Below are 21,873 nucleotides of genomic sequence, written 5' to 3' on the forward strand. Positions count from 1 at the left end.
ATGTTTACAAAGACAGTCACAAAGAAAAGACAAAATTAAAATATACAAAATAACAAAAAGTATTTGGTAACTCATCCATGGAGTTAAGGTATAGAACTCGGGGTTCCTTAAAGAAGGGTATGGTACAGGATTGCATTCAACACTGGTCTAGGACAGAGTGTAGGAATAAGATATCAACATAAAGATTACCATTGTACGATAGAGGTCATGGACCAGTGTTTGGTCTAGATGTAAGTGCGGGTTTAAGAACAAAAATTTAATTTAAAAGATACATTCACCTTTTACCCAAAAATAATAAATTCACATTTTTTTTGCAGGTGAAAAAAAATGTGCATTTATCATTTTGGCCTGCAGGGGCCTGGAAAGCACTGCACCAGTGATCAGCAGGTTGCTGGTGCCATGCAGGTCTCCTGCAGATCTGTCAATATAGCTTCTTGCCTGTATGGACGGACAAGCAGATTTACTAACAGGAAGGTTCAGTTCATTGAGAACTACAAGCCAAGAGCCGCTAAGGCTGTCGGGACTTATAGTTCATTCATGATGGGAATGGAGGGGAGGGGGGGCAGCAAGCAGCGGCTGCAGCATTGCCAACATATTACATGTTCCACCGTAAAACCAGGTGGATCATGTTATATGTACCCAGAGGTGAACTTTAAGCCAAGCTAATTTCCTTCCACGACCAGGCAGTTTTGTCCCTTCGTTATTGTCTTGGGCACTGGTCCCTTCTCCACCCCTGTGTGCTCCTGCCTCCTGCCTCTGGAGCCTATGCCAGAGGACCAAGCTGCTGGGATTGTCACTTCCACTAGTAGGAGATGTCCACATCGTGCAGGCATGGATGTGGACCCCGAAGATGAATTAGGGAGAAGGATCATTGTATGAATGTGACTTTAGGTAAATGAAATGGCCATTTGGGTATTTTTTTTTCTTCATACCAGCTGTTTGAGGTGGTGGGGGTGATTGCTAATATCCTTGAGTTGTGTTTTTATGCGCATGCCCCCCACCTACTCAAAAATGATTAAAAATAGATCTCCCACTGTCAAAAAAGTTTAGTTTGGGGTTGCTGCGTATAGTAAAGTAAATGCTATGTGAATAAGTGCTTTGGTGGGTCCACCAATAAAATGAAGCTGTTGAATTTGCTCTGCATTGACAAAGGTTAGGCTTGCTTTGAGATTTCCGAGCTCAATGGTGTGAAGTACCTCACTCTAAACACACTGATTGCTTTTCATGTTTTGTTTTTTTTTTTTATGGCATAAATTATTCATTTGACACGGTGGACCTATAGTTGTGGTTAGAGAGAACAGCTGTGTAGCCGACTATTGATTTTTGTAATGTGGATGAGCGTATTATGGAGGGGAAACTAATTCGACTTCATAACCAGCATACTGAAATGAACTCTTGAGCCTCACCACTTCCCGTACATTATAACCTTCCACTATGAAAATGAGTGGAAACAGCAGCTCTCGGTAACCACTCTGCAACTAATCAAACCTTACTTAGCCTGATCAGTGGAAGGTGAATAGGGATTTGGTGTTCACCTTACTGCATTATTACTCTTTATTATACAATAAAACACATCAATGTTTTATAAAATAGAATACAACACCGTAGCACCGGATAACTCACCCACTTCTTGTCCGAGAACAGCAAAGGATCTTCCAAAAGCTCACCGTCCCATAACAAAAACAGATACCTTGAATAAAAGGTTTTTTCTTGTATCCTTCTTGAAGACCAGCAACACATATACATAATTACCTGTTTTACGCTATATATACCATTGCTCATGAGGACATACAGTATATTGCTGGCTTTTACCGAGGGTGCAATAAAGATGGCCGTTATTTAAGTGGGTGGAGCAGTCACCCTTTCTATTATTAAATGACTCTGTGGTTTAACTGACTGTGTAAATAAAAGTGTCCTGTAAAGAAGGTAAATACCAACACCTTACCAAACAATCAAGGACCGCTGCCCCTCTCTGCCAATCCCTTCACTGGCTTCCACTAACTCAATGTATAAAATTCAAAATACTAACCACAACGTACAAAGTCATCCACAACACTGCCCCTAGCTATATCACCAACCTCATCTGCAGATATCGTGCAAATCGTCAGCTCCTCTCCTCCCAAGACATCCTGCTCTCTAGCTCCCTCGTCATCTGTTCCCTTGCTTGCCTCCAGGACTTCTCCGGAGCCTCTCCCATCATCTGGAACTCCCTACCCCAGTATGTCTGGTCAGCCCCCACCCTGTCTGCCTTTAGGCGATCTTTGAAAACTCACTTATTCAGGGAAGCCTACGCCACCTCTGTCTAAGAACTGTACTTGAGCCACCTCCATCAGATCATCCCCTGCAGCTATCACCTTTTGTACCACCTCCCCCTTCCTTTAGATTGTAAGCTCCATGAGCAGGGCCCTCCTATTCCTTCTGTATGTACTGAAATGTATTGTCATTGTACAGTCTCTCTTTATATTGTAAAACGCTGCGCAAACTATTGGCGCTTTATAAATCCTGTATTATAATAATAATAATAATAATAATAAATACTCCTCCCATTACCCTCAACCCTGATCATCCCTTTAAGGGAGAGCAATTGACAGCTGAGGTCTCTTCAGAAACCGACACTACCCGGAAAGTGTCAGCCACCTGTGTCCCCCACTGTGATCTTTGGTTTCTCCTGAAGACACCCACATCACTACAAGACATTGTAGTAACATTGAGGTCAGCGGCAAGATAAGTGCACTGAAGGGACCAAAGATTGACACTGTCAGCTTTTGAAGAGACATCAACCGGCAGTTTCTACTGATTATGAAGAGGTCACACGGAATTGTTTCCATTATATTCACTTTTTCTTTAGAAATAAGACTTTTTAGAACATCTTCTCCAGTCTAACAAAGACTTCTCCCTCGTCACGCTTGAACTATATATATTTTATATTGTAAAGCAAACTGTTGGCACTATATAAATCCTGTATAATAATAATAATAGTACAGCTTGTTAATTCTATGGGTATGTGTGCGCACAGCAGGAACCAGCCCCCTGCACCTCCCTGGAAACACTGCTTGGAACTGGCAACTGCAAATGTTTTTTTGTTCACGTTGTAATTCCAAGGTTTTCCTTTTAGCAATGCCCATGCAGAGTCATCAGATCTGCCATCTATCCAGTTCTAAGTGCTGCTCTACAGGGAATTACAGGATGCTAATAAGACAAATCCAGGTTTTGTTTTTTTAAACACATTTAGAGATTGTGAATGAAATGGTGTTTTATTTTTGTTATTTTTTTTAATAATGGCCTGGTGTTCAGCTTTGTTAGGTTATTTTATAAAGATTACTGTATACACATGAATTTCAATGGCATAAAAATAAACCTCTACTCAGCCGTCACCCCCACACACATATATAGACTGACTTCTTAATCTTTCGGCCCTGTTGCTAAGTAGTTGCTAAGCTGAGCCATGCTTTGTGTTTCACACTGCTTATCAAAGTCGAGTAACAAGTTTCAAGAAGATCGGTATTAGGAAAACGCGGCAATGATTGAATTACTCCCAACTTCATGCCAATCTCTCGCCACACCTTTAGAGACCTAAATAATTCTGTCTGTTTATAGAACCAGTTGCACTAGCGCCATGAATACATGACAATCACCCAGTAGGGCTACAAACCCTGGGGGGCTAATATATGCAAATTCATACTCCTAGGAAAGGGGCACCACTGGTACTTACCCACAGTAGAAGTCAGAATTAGAATATTAGATAGTCCTAGACACATATGAAGATGCATGGTAGGATCTTTGGGGTGGATTTACCAACGACCAATAGGCTGTTCACTTTGCAGGTGAAATTTCATTTTGCAAGGGAATTTCCCCCAGAGCTTTCACTTTGTAAACAATTCCCAATTACGTGAAACTGATTGAAACTTAAAAAAAAAATAGCATTTTTGCTGACAACTAATTTGATGATGGAAATCAGAAGAGCTTCACCTCATTAAGTCATGGAGCAAATTCTCTTGCAAAGTTCAACTTCCTTTGCAAAGTGAACAGACTATTTCCTTTAGTAAATCAACCCCTTGTGTCTGTGTAGCCAGTTAAGCAGATTTTATAAATTAAAAAGTTTCCACCTGTTCTTAACTGAAATCAAGACTAAGCGCCATCATTGCCAAGATTTATCTGATACGATGGATTTTATGGGGTGTAAAAGGTGGGGACAGGTTTGCTATAAGTGCTATTTTTGAAGTCTGCTATTGCTCACCTCTCTTTAGGAAAATGCTGGTTGTTTGTTACCTTCAATACTTTCTAAGTTACTACTCCATATCAAGTATGAAGTAAGTGAAGTTAGAACTCCTGATCTATGTACTTATTCAAGGATTAAAAAAGTGCCAGAGCCAGAAGATCACAATGACAGCCAAATTAATATTCTTAGATGGGTGTCTGGAATGGTAGCCCACATATGTGATCTGTCACAGGTTTCCTTTGAGCAGTTATCACTTACAGTATTCAGCATGATATAATGGATGGGTAGACAGCAGGGGCGGACTGACAACTCATGGGGCCCCCCAGGCAATAGGGGATCATGGGGCCCCTGTGTCCTTGCCCAAACTCAAAAAAGCCTATGAAAAAGGTACCAGGGGCATCTCATGGGGCCCCCTACTGACCCCAGGACCTTGGGCAGTGCCCGAGTTTCCAAATGGTTAGTCCGCCCTTGGTAGACAGACACACATGTGAAGGTGCCGGATACCAGGTTTGCACATTATTATTTATACAATGTGGTAAAAGGAAAATAGGCTGTTGAACTTGCAAGTGATGTTGCACTTTGCAAGGGTATTTACCCCAGAGCTTAGTGAATGCGGCGAAGCTTCACTTTGCAAAGAATACCCAAAAATGTTCAAGGGGGAAAACAGCATTTTAGCTTAAACGGGTTTGGATGATGGAAGTCAGCAGAGCTTCATCACATTCACTAACCTCTTGGGGGAAACGTCCCTTACAAAGAGAACAGTCTAATTTCCTTTAGTAAATCAACCCCAATATCTTCATTTTGAGATCAGGAATTTAACTGCAACTAAATTACAAGAACAACCAATAAGAAAATAGGAAAACTTTTGTCTTCGAGGAGTGTTTGCCACCGAAAGTTATCAAAGGAGGACAGATGGCTGCTTCCATTGGATGTCCGGAGGGGGACACATTGGAGGGGTCGGAGGGCCACAGCTGGCTACATATGTTGTTTGGAAGTGACGTGTGTGAACCGGTTATCCACACACAACGGTCACTGTAGGTTCTCTGGCTCCTGATGGGAGTAACACAAACCACTTGTGACCCTTCTAGAACCTGTTTCATGCCCGCTGTCACGTCCACCCACCCAAGATCTAAAGTCCAGGACTTTGCACACAAGAATTTCTAAACTGTAATTTGTTTTCTGCAATAATAAAAGAACTCAGGTCTAATGGAAACACCTGATATTAGTTTACAAGAAAAGTTACTTTAATGTCACGTTTTACATTTGCTCTTGAATTGTATATTTTCATAATGATGTTTCAAATGTAGATTTATGGATCCTCCCTGTAATTAATTTCTATATACCAAGGACTACATTCAGCATTCTCCCTGAGTGACTGCTGAAATAAGATTAGTCACATGGATATTATCAAAGTCCAACTTGAGCCAAGACATTTGATTTTGTTTTGGATAGAGTAGGGATAGGTTAGAGCATCTGTTGGGTTTTTATTGCCATTTGTGTCTCTATTGGGGAGTTTTGCCTTCACTTTCTCTCAGGACAGAAAAAATTAGAAAGCTTTCCTTTGGAAACACAGACAAAAACACATTTTTAGTAGATTAAGCACAGTATACAAAATGTTTCTTTTTTTTTTTGCTGTTTATATATTCCTGTTCCAATGACAACAGCAGGCTGATAGACTTGAACTAAGAGTACACTTAGGGATCTGTTTATAAAAAATTTGCAGCTGTCAAGAATAATCCACGTTTTCTCCTAATGCGTTTATTCCCTATGACCGTCAGCTCCATCTAGTGGCTATCATACAGTCTTTCCCTTAAGTACCTCAATCAGGAAAATACTGCATTATGCCCCTAGCTGGAGATAACAATCCACAGGAAAAAAATATTGGGCAAACTATAGGATTATTTTTGACTGCTGAGCAAATGCCTGAGACATTTGCACTGCAATTTTTTTTCTATAGACAGAATAAATAGTATATATACATGTTTTTAATCAATTCACACACGTTTCACCCAGGATTTACACATTTAATCCAATAATAAAATGTGAATCTTGGGTGAAAGCTGTCGGAGTCTTGTGTGAAAACATTGTAAATAGACCTGTTCAACTATGAAAAGATATTAAAAAGAATGCATTAGCTATGTTTAAAACTTTTAAAGCACAATATGATAGAAGTTGATGCAGTTAATTAGAACCAGTTAAACTTTAATTTCATTGTGTTATGAAAACCACTAAAATGTAAGTCCAGTGATGGAAGACCCCAATACGTGGCTCCCAACCAATTTTAACCTGCCAAGGTTTCAAGCTTTTTACGGTTGCTGATGCTATGTTATGTTAGGTTATTACAATGTACCTATAATATGACTGACTACTGGTGTCCCAGCCTGTTGTGTACATGTTGTCCTTGTAATACTATTGGGAACCTATGCAACCTCCTCTTCTTCTTGGTAATTATGAACCCTCTGCTACATCCTAAGATCACATGTCTACCATGAGTTCCTGCATGTTGATTTATGTATGGTCAGCTCACTGATCCTGACAGGTCACCTACACATCTTTTTCTCACAGTCATGGTTTCTCTAAACACTTTGCAAGATCACTATGATTCCTACTCTGCACTGACTTTACATCCTAACTCTTACAGTTGATACATGAAGCTCTTTTCATCTTCTGCAGTATGGCTTCTTTTGGTCCTGTCTTCAAACCCTATGTCATCCTTTAGTTAGATATACTTCCATGAATCTGACAGAGTACTCTTATTGGGCCTCCATACTAATTGTCATCTCTCCAAGAGACCTTCTGTATGGGTTCCAATGGGTTTCCAACCTAAAAGTTCAGTCTGTCTCAATGAAGATCCTGGATCCTAAAACAGACCCATCTTCAGTGTAATCCCTGATTGCCACATAAATCACTTGGGCAGATCAGGAAGATCTACTGGTGGTTTTGTCAACTGGATGAATAGATCAAAATTAACTGATGTTTGGAGATGGGTGGCATTCAAAGACCTGCAAGTATTTGTGTCACTCATATTCTCACAACACTCTAACCTGCTTTTATCTGGCTTTCTTTATTGTGGTGATTATTATTATTATACAGGATTTGTACAGAGCCAACAGTTTACGTACTGCTTTACATTATAAAGGGGGGCAGTATAATTACAATACAGATCAATACAGAAGAAATAGGAGGGCCCTGCTCATGGAGCTTACAATCTAAAAGATCTAATAATACACTGCTTCCCTTAATTGATGAGGTGCCATATCTCCCAAGGGAAATTTCAAACCATGCACCACTCATGGTAGATATTTTCCACCTTAGCTGGTGTGGCATGCAGATTGTAACCCTTGCAGTTAAATGAGACTATTGTCATTAATCACTACTTCAACCAAAATGGGGGATTTTACGATCATGGGGATCATTCATGTCCATTGTTGGAACATTTAGGGATAATGCAAAAACAGTTCCTTGTGGACCTCACAGGCAAGGTTAATTTGTTGAAAGTTATATTTCTCCCAAAAAGTCTTTATATTGTAGCCAATGCAGTCTGCTTGCTCCAACTTGCGATCTTCAAAGAACTTAATAACACTTGTACTGTGTGTCCTTTCTATGGCAACAATCCACTCTTTCTGTCACTTTGAAGACCCTCCAACTCCCTCTATAAAAATTAATGTTAGCATTCCCAGTCGTTCATGCTTATTATCTAGTTGTCCAAATGGAAATATCTTAGACCAGGGATGTCAAACTGGTGGCCCTCCAGCTGATTCAAAACTAGTCCCATCATGCCTGTCTTTGGGAGTCATGCTTGTAGCTATCATCCTTGCAATGCCTCATGGGACTAGTAGTCTGGCAACAGCTGGAGGGCCACCACCCCTGTCTTAGACTGTCTTCCCTATCTGCTGAAAAAGCCTGCAGAGCAATAGAGGCTGCCATTGTTTCCTCCTTTGAATCCTTACAAATGTTTCTTAACAGACAATCTGTAACTCCTTTACCTGGCACCTCTTTGGATAAAATCTCTCTGAAATCACAAGTGAAGTAAACTAAACTAAATACTGCACCTCTTCCAAAAAACAAACACCTTTACTAAATTAAGAGAGTAGAATGTTTTGTTAATGGTGAAATTGATAATTTTACAGAAAACAAAACACATAGAAACTTAGAGTGACATCAGAAAAAGACCCGTTCTATGTTTCTCCCCAGCGTACCCCTAGCATGTTTAAAGCCTAACTCCTGGTCTTAGTAAACTTCATTGGGACTAAGCTGGTCCAAAGGAACTATTTCCTTAACTAACATGTGTGCTGTATAAACTGTATGTAGCATCAGCTACATACAGTATACATTGCTGTGTTCCAGTAGCTGGACAGGGAACCATCCCACTCCCAGAACTTGAGGTATTGTAGCCATATTAGGGCACTTGCGACAGAAACAATGATACTTTTTTTATTTGCACTAACATACAGTTTTCAGGTCAAGCTTCTGGGGTATGTCCCCTTCTTTAACATCTAAGCATTACTACTTCACAAAGTTTTAGCAGAATGTTAAAAAAACGATCTCTGAGGGAAAAAAATACACACACACACAAACAAATGTATACAGCAATGGTTATAATACTAGGATTAGACTAGAGATAAGACAGAGCAAAAGCAAAGTCTAGGGGGTGGGGGGTGGGATGACAGTCACAGAGGGGTTTTTAAAACTATTGCATAATGAGTGAGAAAACCCATGTCTTTCACCCCCAACACACTAAATGGGCCATCATACACAGTCAGGCCATCAGGTACCACTGAATATGTTCAGACCTGGAAGCCAGAGATAAACATCTAAAGACATTAGCAGAATCCTTTCATAAGAAAGGTTACAAGGACAAAACCATCAACGCCAGCATAAACACAGCCTTGAAAACCGGAAGAGAAAATCTACTCCAATAAAAGCAAAAAACAACAAACAGCCATGTAGCTCTAGTAACCACATACAATCCAGTGCTAGAAGGAATAAGAAAAAAAATTAAAGATTTACAACCCATCATAACAGAGGATGGATCTCTGAAAGAAATATTCCAGCAACCCTCAATATTGGCTTTCAGACAACCCCCCAACCTCAGGCATAAAGTAATCAGTAGAAAACTTCATTCTGAATATGATTCCACAAATAATGGAAGCAAACCCTGTAATAAAAAATGCTGCAAACTGTGCAACCAAATTAATCCATCAAAAAGTATCAGACACTCAAAAGGGACCTTCAATATCACCGGATCATACAGCTTCACCTCCAATAATGTTGTGTACCTTCTCCAATGCAAAAAATGTAGCAAAGGATCTGATGTTGAACTGTATTGTTGCTGTACTGTCTCCCTTTATATTGTAAAGCGCTGAGCAAACTGTTTGCGCTATATAAATCCTGTATAATAATAATAATAATGTTGGTGAAACAGGACAGAAGTTGCGAACAAGGATGAATTTGCACAGATATACCATCAAGGAACATAAAGAAGATGAGTTCTGTACACCTGTAGGACACCATTTCTCACAACTGAACCACACTATGGAAGACCTCAATATCTTAGTTCTTAAAGGGAAGTTCAAAACTATTCAGTAAAGGAAAACTTTTGAACTAAGAATGATATTTATATTTGATAAAAGATAACAGCTTTAATTTAGACATGGGTTTTCTCACCTATTATCCAACAGTTATGAGACCCGCTCTGTAACTGTCATCCCAACCCCCCCACCCAGTCTTTGCTTTTGCTCTGTCTTATCTCTAGTCTCCAAACTTTCTAAACAAAAGACTTTGAGGGGGTCAGACTGTAGTCAGTAAGAATAGAAAATGCCCCAGCGTCAATGGTAGTAAACTATACCCCATCATTGGTGTAAGTGGGAGGAATATTGCCCCATTGTTGGTGTCCCGTGAGAGGAATTATGCCTCTTTATTGGTGTCATTGAGAGGAATGGTGCCCCAAGGGCCAGATAAAGGCAAGCAAAAGGCCACATCCGGCCCCCGGGCCCCAGTTTGGAGACCACTGCTCTAGTCTAAACGTAGTTTTATAAGCATTGCTGTGTACATTTGTTTTGTGTGCATGTATGTTTTTTTTCCCCTCAGAGATTGTTTTTTACATTCTGCTAAAACTTTGTGAAGTAGTACTGCTTAAACCTTGAAGAAGGGGACATACCCTGAAAGCTTGTCCTGAAAATTGTATGTTAGTGCAAATAAAAAAAGTATCATGGACAGTACTCATCTGTTTCACTCCCAGAACAAAATCGAGTAGAGTGGAGTACTGCTTAGCCTTTAACAGAAAGCTTTGTATCCTAAGAATTAATACAAGGCTTCTTCTGATTTGCTGCGGTGGAGAGGTGGGCAGGTGATGCCACAATCTCTACCTCAGCCAATCAGAGAAAGTCTTATATTCATTTATAAAATACATAAAAATACAAAGTCCCCTGTCAATAGCTGATCAGTTCTCGGCCCCACTTATTTTTTTTTTTCAGGGCTGAAAGGGAATGCAGGCCATAGACATTTCCTTTATTGGCCGATTTTTCACCAGAAAAACTAAACATTGGTCGTTCTGTTGCCACCAATGATTGCGAAAATCGTCCGTTTTTCCGGTCTGGTGCGAAAATAGGCCAATTATTCTTTTGGACGAAAAATCGGCCGATAAACGAACTGTCTATGGCCTGCAGAAGTTCCCATCCCACTGCCAGAACAAAGCACTGATTCTGCATACAGCTCACAGCTGCTGCATTGATTAGTTAAGGAAATAGTTTGTTTGGACTAGCTCAGTCCAAACTAACTATTTAAAATTCACTCAAATCTGGAGTTCGGCTTTAAAATTACTTACTGTTGACTTACTACTTGCTGGAAGTTTGTTCCAAGTAAAAACTACTTTCTCAATATGTTCCCACTGGGCTTAGCTACTTACTCAACCTAAAGTAAGCCATGTATACTAAAGCAGGCCAGACATTATGCAATTTTGTATCCTTTAACCACAGGTTGATGGAAAGAAAGTTGATCGATCCCCCACACAGTGCTGATGGGGAAATCTGTACTGCACTGCTATTGTGTTTTGTCGTTGGGCAGCATGGGGAGCCTTCCTCACCAGCAGTGTTCAATCATTAATACTGGCAGCTATAGCCACTGGCAATGATTGCATGAAAAAAAAAAAAAGGACAGGCTGGTTGTACCGAAGTCGATTCCAGCCTGCCCATAGATGGATCGAAATTCGGACAGTTCCTGCTGAACAAGCCAAATTTAAATCCATCAATGGTCGGCTTTAGTAATACATGGCTTATTTACCTAAAAGGGGAGCATGCACACTGGTGGCAATGTTTCAGAGGCACTTTGAGCCTGCCGAATTTGCTACAAGGAAGCAGAAACCTTAAAGAACAACAGTATCAATAGGTAATTTCTTTTAAAGGACAGCTCTGTGAAACACCAAGACATGGAGTGATAATAGAAGTTATTAGAAAGGTTTAAATGTTTTGGGGTTTTTTTTGTATTTTGGGTTTGGAACCACCAAGTTCTTGCAGTCTGTCCTATGTTTTAGTCCTCACCATTTTTGGCTTGTCCTCTCTTTCTCTCTTTTTGTAGGTGAGGTCTCCAGAACTGTACACAGTATTTTAACAGTCCAGCTAAGATCCATAAAGAGGAATCAGGACTTTCTCCATCGTACTGGTGATCCCTCTACTGATATCTTCCAGAATTCCACTAGTTTTCCCTACTGCCAGGGCACACTGTTCCCTCGTTTTGCTATCATCTGAAATAAGAAGTATTCTCTCAGATGAATATTTTGCATTTACATTGACCTGGAGTTTTCACTTTTTGACCAATCTTTCAGTAATGCAAAATCCTGTTCCGTGTTACAGACATATCAAGGAATATCAACCCTGTTGCACACCTTTGTATCATCAGCAAAAAGACATTGCCTGTCAAACCTTCAGTTAAATCATTTACAGATTAAATAGAAACAGACCAAGTACAGAGCTTTGTGGTACACAACTAGTGACTGTAAGTGTTACAACCACACTGATATCTATATTCTAGCCAACTGCGTATTCATTGAACCACCAAAAGAAGAAGTCCTAGCTTGTCCAACTTTTTTATGTGCTCATTATGTGAAACTGTATCAAATGCTTTGCTGAAATCAAGATAGGCTTTGTGCACAGCACCATTATATAGTAAAAAAAATGTCTGACATGACCTGCCCTCAGTAAAGCCATGCAACTCTGGGTCCAGTAAATTATGTGTTTTATTGATTATTGCTCCTTCCTTTTATTAGTGACTTAGGAATTACTTTGGAGTCATTTTACTGCTACACATGGTAAACTCACTGGTCTTTAGTTGCCATCTTATTTATTACTACCCATCCCTGTGCTCATTATTGGTCATTCCAGTCATTTTCAGAGCTGAAACTAACAGCACCAAATAACGTTTATGGCTAATAACACATAACTTATGCCAGCCTTTATCAAATGGTGTGCCATCTGGGGTTGTCAGGGTTGCCACCACAGTGATAGGCTTTGTTCTGTCATGACACATATATGCTGAATGTGATGTGTGCTAGGTGCATGCTCATGATGGTAAGCATGGAGAGTGTGACCTCACCGCACTGCCTCTCCACCTCGTCCATAAGAGAATGCTTTGCATTTATTGAGAAAATGCAAAGCAATCTCAGAATGGCGCCCATACTGAACAGTCTACCTCCTGGATTTAAAATGCAGACACTCAGCACAGGACCCAGAAGCAAATGGAGATCACTGGAGAGTGACTATATGTTTTAGGAAAAAATCATAGGTAGCTTCATGTACTGGGTGAGCTGTGATCATTTATTTAGGGCTGCTCTGTGTGCTCAGGTGCTGCTAGTCTGCCTAGCTTCCTCTGTTTCCAGGAAACTGTAGAAGTTTTTGGATGATAGGTGTAAAGTTATGCAGATGGCAGCATGAATATTGATACAGCCTCGGCCTATCCCAGAGAGAGGGGATATAAGGCATGCTGGGTAACTGTATATACTTAGTGAGCACATGGGGCTCTGGGTCTTTCCTGGATAGGATTTCCCAAGCCTGGAAGAGGGCATGTTGCTTTCCCATAAAGCTGCTCCCATAAAGCTACCTGAGGGCCTGAACGTTGAGACCCAGGTTCTGCTACGCTGACTGAGAGGCCGTCTACTGAAGATCTGATCGAGTATCACAGAGGAAGGCATCCAGTTGTTCTTGGGCCTTGTGAGTACAGACATCCCTAAAGGATCTTAGAGACTGTGTGCTATTTAACCCCCTCTGGTGCTGGGAAGACAGCTATAGGTCTAGTAAGGGGAACGCTGGCTGGTGTTCCAAACAGCTTTGTCCACCTGCCACTACTATTTAAAGGGATACTGCTCTAAAGAAGTTACTGCTACTACTTGCTATTGCCTTAGGCTGAAGTCCACTGTTTGATTCAAGGAAGGACTTCAGTATAGCCTGCCCTAAGGATCAGACAAATTCCTCATGTACATAGTTCCTAGTATCCTACTCATCTCCTTCATACCTATCCGAATTCTCCAAAAAAACAAAAACAACACCCCTAGACTGGTCATTGAAGGAACATGTGAATCAGCCTATGTGTCTGGCTGTGTGGCAAAGTAACTGGGGAGGACCTGGACAGTATTCTTGTGGCTCCTATGGGAGTAGCACTACATGTGTATGAAATATTCATACATGGAATTGTTCTTCAAAAGGTGATGTGAATCCATGACTGAAAAAAAGATTGAAAAATGCTGGCTGATATCCTAGGGTTGAAGTGGTTATACTGGGATGATTGCTGCAGCTGCAGACATCATCCTGGTATCAAACTTTTTAGCTGGTGATTCCCATCAATGTAGAAGTAATTTGAGCGGATATAGAGCCACTCAATTAGTTCTACAGGCGGCAGAAGAGGATCCCTCCCCTCCCACCGCCACTATTGCTCTGACCGGTGGCATCTAGTGCACTGCACAGAGAGAGAGGAACTGACAATGTTCCTCCCTCTCTGTGAGATCAGAAACAGGAAGCAATGAAGATTTTGTCACTGTTTTCGGTTTGATGTAAACAGACCAATATCGGCTTATGAAAGTATCTCATCAAACTGATCTAGGTTTGATCAGATGCTTTGGAGGCAAGGTGAGAAGACATCTGGGGTCTAACAGACCCCAGATCTGTTCATAAAGAGGACCTGTCATGGCCCATGCTATCACAAGGGTGTTGCTCATCCCTTGTGATAGCAAGAAAGTTGATAAAAAAAAAAGAAAAGAAAAAAATTGAAAGCACCCCCCATGCTCACACACAAATGCAAAATTGCACATAAGTCTTGCACGCATATGTAAACAGTGATTACACCACACATACTGTATGAGGTGTTGCTGCAAACATCAGAGAATATCAACAATTTTAGCACCAGAGCTCCTGTGTAACTCTAAACTGGTAACCTGTAAAATCTTTATAATATTTACTTATGGATAATTTAATGTACCGTAGTTTGTCACCATTCCATGGGTGTGGGCATTTTTTAAAGCATGACATGTTTGGTATCTGTGTACTTGGCATGACATCATCTTTTATATTTTACAAAAAATTGAGTATTATATTCTGTTTGTGTTTACTAAAATTCATTAAAGGAGAAGTATGGCCAGCGCCAGAGGCATCCCAAGGGTTGGTGTCACCCGGTGAGGTAACACTTGGTAAAACCCCCTCCAACAATCCCCGCAGAATGGATCTGATCTGCGGATTGAGCATAATGGATCGGACTCCGTTCCATTATGCTCAATCCGCAGATCTGATCCATCCTGCGGGGATCGTCGGCTTTCTTTACAACTTACCTTTTTTTGGAGCGGGTCCGGTGTCACCCCGTACAGGTTGCATGCCGATGATCCCCGCAGGATTGTCGGCATGCAACCTATACGGGGTGACACTGGACCCGCTCCAAGAAAATGTAAGTTGTAAAGAAAGCCGACGATCCCCGCAGGATGGATCTGATCCATCCTGCGGGGATCATCGGCTTGCTTTACAACTTACTTTTTTGTGGAGCGGGTCCAGTGTCACCCCGTATAGGTTGCATGCCGACAATCCTGCGGGGATCATCGGCATGCAACCTGTACGGGGTGACACCGGACCCGCACCCCCCGCGGACCGCACCCCCCGCACTTGCCTCGGGACGCCACTGACCAGAGCTATTTTGGCTGTACTTCTCCTATGGGTCATAGGAGTGCACTTAGGTCAGCACTCCTCTCACCCGTTTCCAGGCTCTGAAAAGACCCCAAACATATGGCCGGGATCCACCCAGATGCCTCGACCACCAGCAGCTGGCTTAGCCTCTCAGCGATCTGCTAAGAGCTTGAGCTCCAGTGAGTGTTTTAGGGGCAGAGCAGAGAGCCATGCACCATCCAGGATCTCCACAATGGATCCATAACTATATTGAGTTCACCCCTAAGCGCAGCAGTATTTGTGTCAATTACTTTGAGTATAAATGTTTGGTTTTTTTTACTTCTCATTTAAAGTGTATTTTCTTCAAAATTTGCGTTTGCAAGAACCCCTGCCCAAATAATGTGTGACATAAAAAATTGCAATACCCACTATTGTATATTCTAGGGCCTATGATTAAAAAATATATACTGTTTGGGGGTTATAAGTAATTTCCTATCAAAAAAATATACATTTTGTACATGTATGTGAGAAATGTCAATTGGCCCAGTAGGCAAGTGGATAAATTGGCCAAACTGGCGCCCCCCCCAAGGTTATGTCACCTTTAGGCAAGTCTCAATTAAAGCGGAGTTCCAGCTGAAAAAAATAAATAAAAGTCAGCAGCTACAAAAACTGTAGCTGCTGACTTTTAAAATGCAGCCACTTACCTGTCCCTCTGTCCAGCGGTGTCCTCACCACTGCTGGTTTCACCGGCCGTCTTCTTTCCTTGTCGCTGACATTTTTAGTGTGGGCACCTGACTATGACTGCTTGCGGCTTCACAGCCGGGTGCCCACTGCGCATGCACAAGAAGCGCTGCGCTTTGTGAATGGCCCTGTGGTCTTCTAGGACATGTCCCACAAGACTATGGGGAGAGAGGGGGGAAGGACAACTTCCGCTTCTGATTGCCTAGGCAATTACAATTACAGCGGAAGTAGGAGCGGGTACCTGTCAAATTCAGATACCCACTCCCCCCCGCCCCCCAAAGGTGCCAATCCTTAATGGGGAGCGGGGGACAAAGCATTAAAGCGGAACTTCCCCTTTTGGATGGAGCTCCGCTTTAAGTCTAAATGAAATCACTCCCCATAGTTTATTATGATTTTCTGTGTAAACTGTGCTAATAGTCACACTGACACAGGGTTTGTGAAGGTGTCAGGTTCTGTAAATGCCTTAGCTGGAAAAGGAGACATTGCTGCCTGATTTGTAGGATTTTGCATATCGTCTTTTTTTTTTCTTTTCCATCAGACCAGCATTTCTCTTTAAAGTGGACATAAATTGTAAAATGAACCCTCAAATATAGTTGCCCCGTATGTACCTATAGAATCACAAACTGAAATGAACACAGACTGATAATTTTGGGTTTTTTGGGGGGTTTTTTCGCAAATCCAGTCCCTGTTGTGTACATCTAAGACATTCTAAAGACCAGAGTTCCCCTTTAAGTGCAGGTGGTTTGCCATGACCGACCATGCCCACTGCACCTAGTCCTATTGAATATCTGAGCCAGGACGTACCTGACTTGCAGATACACAGCAGCATCCACTGCCTGCAATAATATTAAATAATAGAAGAAGTGTGTGCTTGTAATTTTATATACATTGTATCAAACACAGGATATGGGAGGAGACCATTACAGAGGTAGGGGAGGCATTGCATCTCTTGTGTAGAATCCAGGATGACATAAGAATTGTTTATACAGGCGACAGCATCCTACAGCAGAACTGTCCTAGAGCACCGTTGTCCCAGTGCAGCCAAGTCCGAGCATCCCCCCCCCCCTGCAATGTCTTGCTGTAGAAGAGGAGGAATGTACCACTTCCTCCCAGTGGGGAGCATGGAAGAAGTATAAATCAGGTGGTACTAGCCTGCAGAGACTGCATGCAGTATGATCACTGTGAGTTGAGGAAGAGCGAGAGGAAGGAGGCAGCTTGTCACAGCTGATAGGATGGCTAGAGCCAAGATGAAGAATTCTCCTTCCGAAATCAGCACCAGCTCCAAAATCGTCCCACCAATTACAAGGGAGGACTTGAACGGCGTCAGCCCCCTGCTACCGGCCCGAATTATGGGCTCCTTGACAAGCGATGCTGGCCAAAGGTACCTATAGATAATTCTACATCTCCAGATTGCATAAATATCACAGCCGTGCCTTGTTAGTGCATGTGCATGTCACCATGGGCTAGAAATACATCATCACTGCAGAGAGGGGGAATCCGACGCAGAGACTGCTGGAAATGCAGCAGACAGACATGTCTTTTTACTATTAATTTATATAGAAACAATCCGGACATTAATGGCCGCTGCATTGTACAAATACCCTGAGAATGCATCATTTGGGGTGCAGGGGATGCTGCTTGGGCTGCGGTTTGTATCATGAGCTTCCGCATCCCGGCTGCGAGTATCCAGAGGTTCAGGGCAAGTTTACAAGCAAGGTATACTTTGCGGCTAATAGAAGAAGTTAGATTATTGTAAAAGTACCTTATATAAAGAGGCGATCCACCAAAACGTGATATTTCAGTTTTGGGTGGATGTGGAGGTGTTGGATTAAACACCTCTCCCCTCCACCTGCTGAATTTACTCTTTAAAGATTATGGCAAGCAAGGAATCCGAAGTTGATTAGGGGTCTTTTCCCTATTTGAGTGTTGATTTGTTTAATGTCACAGAGAGTACAGCAAAAGGAGTGAGACTCCAGAGCAGGTGACACAGCCAGAAGGTCCAGTATGATGGTGCCTGTGGACTGCACCTGGAAAAAATAAAAGTTGGCACAGTTGAGTTTAGGTGTGCTTCCAAGAATGAGCAAAGAGGGAACCTCTATCAACCTGTCTGATATCCGCTTTCATTCAGATGGATGAAAGATGATGGCTTACTTTACTTATGAGTTAAAGAGGGCCCCTGACATCACCAAAGACCTGCATGTAATGCTTGATATATGTGATGCTTGAGAGGACTGACAGAAACTGCAGAGCTAATAGAGGAAATGAGGGTCAGACAGTGTGGACATGCTACATATTTAGCTGGGGATATGCTGCAGAAGACAATACCAAACTGGGAACATGTTACATGAGGCTAGTAGAGATCAATGCTATTCAGTGTTCCCTGTACAGACTGTTGAGATCCAAGGGACACACATCACATACCAAAGGGCCACAGATCGGGTACCAGGGCTTTACAGTAATGCCCAACTAAAAAAGCTAGAAGTTGTTAAAATGCAAACATAGCAAAATAAGACCTCTGCCATCCTGGCCCCATTAGTGCCATTCAGCCAGGACCACCTGACCAAATTTCTAGGCATCTGATCATGTGACCAGACCACTCTAGATCCCAGACCACATCTGTAGAATTTTGGCTTTTCTTACCTCTTATACCTGCTCCATAATAAAACAATCGTTTAAGGTCTAAAAGGGATAGGGGGACCCCTCATATAGGGCACAATAGGAGTGCAGGGAAGTCTCACCAACAGAGTCCATGGGAGATAGAACAATACTGTCAGCTGGTTTAAAGCCCAACTCCGGGAAAAGTTAAAGTCCTTCCTTGCAGTGGAACTGTAAGAACTAACTGCTTGTTTCTGTATTGGGGACAGGAAAAGCACCTTTACCTAACTGATCTCCCACTTCTCTGGTAAATGTCGCTCCCCTATGCTCTGGCAGTGGACTCTCCCATGCTGTCCTCACAACTATTGCAGGGCTAGGGCCCCTGCATCGGTCTCGATCACAACTGCCTGATTACAGGGCAGAAGAGTGTGCAGGAGGCAGTCTTAGCAGGGAGTGAAGGATAAAGTAAAGCTGCTTTACCCAGTCATATGGATATATGAGCAGCTAATCCTTGTAACGTGGGCCTGCAGCTGCATCCCCACTGCAAGGAGGAACTTTTACTTTTCCCAGAGTTTGTTTTTAACACTCCAGCATCTATCAAAGCTTGAAATGTCAATTTTTGGTGGACTGAACCTAATTCTTTCCTTTTCATCTGCAGTAGCTAGAAAACCCTGATCCATAACTGGCAATGAACTACAAATCCCAGCAGGCTCTAACAGGGAGACATGTTGCATGTTCTTCAGCATCTTTGTACTGTATTTGCTCATTTTGAAGTAATGATCTTTAGGAACCTCCTATCTCGCCCACAAAATGCAAAGCATTCAGGTGTAGCACACTGTTTGCACATTGCATCATCCTTCATTTGCATGTAAAATTGTAGTAATTATATCAGCTCAATGAAGCCGGAGAGCACATGCAGGCCGACAATCAGCGGCGTGTTTATGTGCCGCTTCGTTCTCACAAATTTGTACAATTTAGGTAGCACTTACTTGAAGAAATTTACTTTAAAGGCAGAATTCTCTGAAGGCCTGGCCAAGCTGAACAGATTCTTACAGCGCAGTGAGGAATTTTTGATCAAAAGATTTTGTTCAACTGGATCCCCCGCTGGTCACATTATAAATTTAGTGCAGATCAGAGCGCAATGACATTATGACGTAATACGCAAGAACTGAGTCAGTACAAGATATACGTAACATATCATTCTAGAAACACGCGGGAAGACTTTTTATTCTTAAAGCCCAAGGTCTGATATATTTTAAGTGGTTTTTTTTTTCTTTTAAATAACAAACCTTATGCAATAACACGGAACTCTAAGGAACACTAAGAATTTTTTCACCCACACTGCATGAGTTGACTGCTCATTTAGGTCTAGGGGACTTGGTAAAGCACTTATACTTTTCCTGTTCCTCTACTCTTTTGCCCCTTAGACGGGTCTCCACAGCCTCTTCTCCTCTATGCTCCGGTGGACTAAGGTCCTCTGACATCAAGACTGATGCAGGGCCCATATCCCCACATTAGGGGTGAGGACAGCGAGGAATAGTCCACCGTAGGTGCATAGGGGAGCGCTGTCTGTTTAAGAAGCAGGGGATCAGGTAAGTAAAAATGCTTTTTCATCCCCTAGACCAGTGGTCTCCAAACTACAGCCCTTTACTTGCCTTTATCCAGGCCCTTGGGACACTATTTCTCTGACTGAAACCAACAAAAAGGCTTAATTCTTACAGACACCAACAATGTGGCACTATTCCTCCCACTGACACCTATGATGAGCACTAATCCTCCTAATGACACCACCAATGAGGCACTCTTCCTCCCACTGACACTACTAATGGGGCACTATTCCTCCCACTGATACCAACAATGGGGCACTATTCCTCCCACTGACACCTATGATGAGCACTAATGCTCCCACTGACACCACCAATGGGGCACTCTTCCTCCCACTGACACCAGCAATGGGGCACTATTCCTCCCACTGACGCCAACAATGGGGCACTATTCCTCCCACTGACACCAACAATGGGGCACTAGTCCTCCCACTGAAACCACCAATGGGGCACTATTTCTACCAATGACACCAACAATGGGGCACTATTCCTCCCACTGACACCACCAATGGGGCACTAGTCCTCCCACTGACACCACCAATGGGGCACTATTCCTCCCACTGACACCAACAATGGGGCACTAGTCCTCCCAGTGATACCACCCATAGGTGTTGCCACTGACAACAACAAAAGGGCACTGTTCCTCCCACTGACACCAATGATGGGGCACTATTCCTCCCACTGACACCAACAATGGGACACTATTCATTCCACTGACACCAATGATGGGGCACTATTCCTCCCACTGACACCAATGATGGGGCACTATTCCTCCCACTGACACCAACAATGGGACACTATTCATTCCACTGACACTAATGATGGGGCACTATTCATCCCTCTGACACCAATGATGGGGCACTACTGCTCCCACTAAACATGTGGCACCGTTTACTCCCACATTTTCTACTCCTACTGGCCACAGTCCAGCCCCCCTAAAGTCTGAAGGATCATAAACTGCTCCCTTGTTTAGAAAGTTTGGAGACCTCTGCCCCACTTCATGAAAAGATTGTTAGTTTTCCTGGAGTTGGACTTAAAGGAGTCTTAAGGAGGAAATCATCAGTTCTGCAGTCTGGACTCTACTTACTCTATGTACAGTTTAAGAGATTTCTGACTCCTTGTTGACTTCTTACTTGCCAGTTGTGTTTATTAACCACTTACCCTCCAGAGGATTTACCCCCCTTCCTGACCAGGCCATTGTTTGCATTATGGCGCTGCATTATTTTAACTGACAATTGCGCAGTCATGCAACGCTGCACCCAAATGAAATGTAGATCCTTTTTTTCCCCATAAATTGAGCTTTCTTTCGGTGGTATTTGATCACCTGTGCAGTTTTTATTTTTTGTGCTTTGAAAAAAAAAATACCGACAATTTTGAGAAAAAAAACAATATATTTGACTTTTTGCTATTAAACATGTCCAGTTAAAAAATTAAAAACATCAAATTTCGTAATAAATTTACACAAAAATGTATTCTGCTGCATGTCTGCTAAAAAAACAATCCCAATACAAGTAAATTAATTGGTTTAAGTGAACGCTATAGCGTTTACAAATGGTGGTATATATACTGAAATTTGTTT

General features: G+C 42.1%; 1 protein-coding gene across 3 annotated transcripts in view; it reads left to right on the plus strand.

Annotated features, from left to right (window-relative positions):
* KCNT1 (potassium sodium-activated channel subfamily T member 1) overlaps positions 1–21,873 on the plus strand; it is a 556,984-nt gene that overhangs the window by 281,256 nt on the left and 253,855 nt on the right. For 2 of the 3 annotated variants that reach the window (XM_089677058.1, XM_089677059.1), the window contains exon 1: positions 17,277–17,476. The exons of the other annotated variant lie outside the window; for it this stretch is intronic. In XM_089677058.1, coding sequence (XP_089533184.1) covers positions 17,328–17,476 — 149 coding nt within the window. In that variant the 5' untranslated portion in view covers positions 17,277–17,327. Of the gene's footprint in view, positions 1–17,276; positions 17,477–21,873 lie in introns of those variants that run through there. 3 annotated transcript variants of the gene reach the window in all.

This window comes from Staurois parvus, unplaced genomic scaffold (assembly GCF_062004578.1).
Source record: "Staurois parvus isolate SC_StPar_1 unplaced genomic scaffold, SC_StPar_1.0 ptg000176l, whole genome shotgun sequence".
Classification (NCBI taxonomy): domain Eukaryota; kingdom Metazoa; phylum Chordata; class Amphibia; order Anura; family Ranidae; genus Staurois; species Staurois parvus.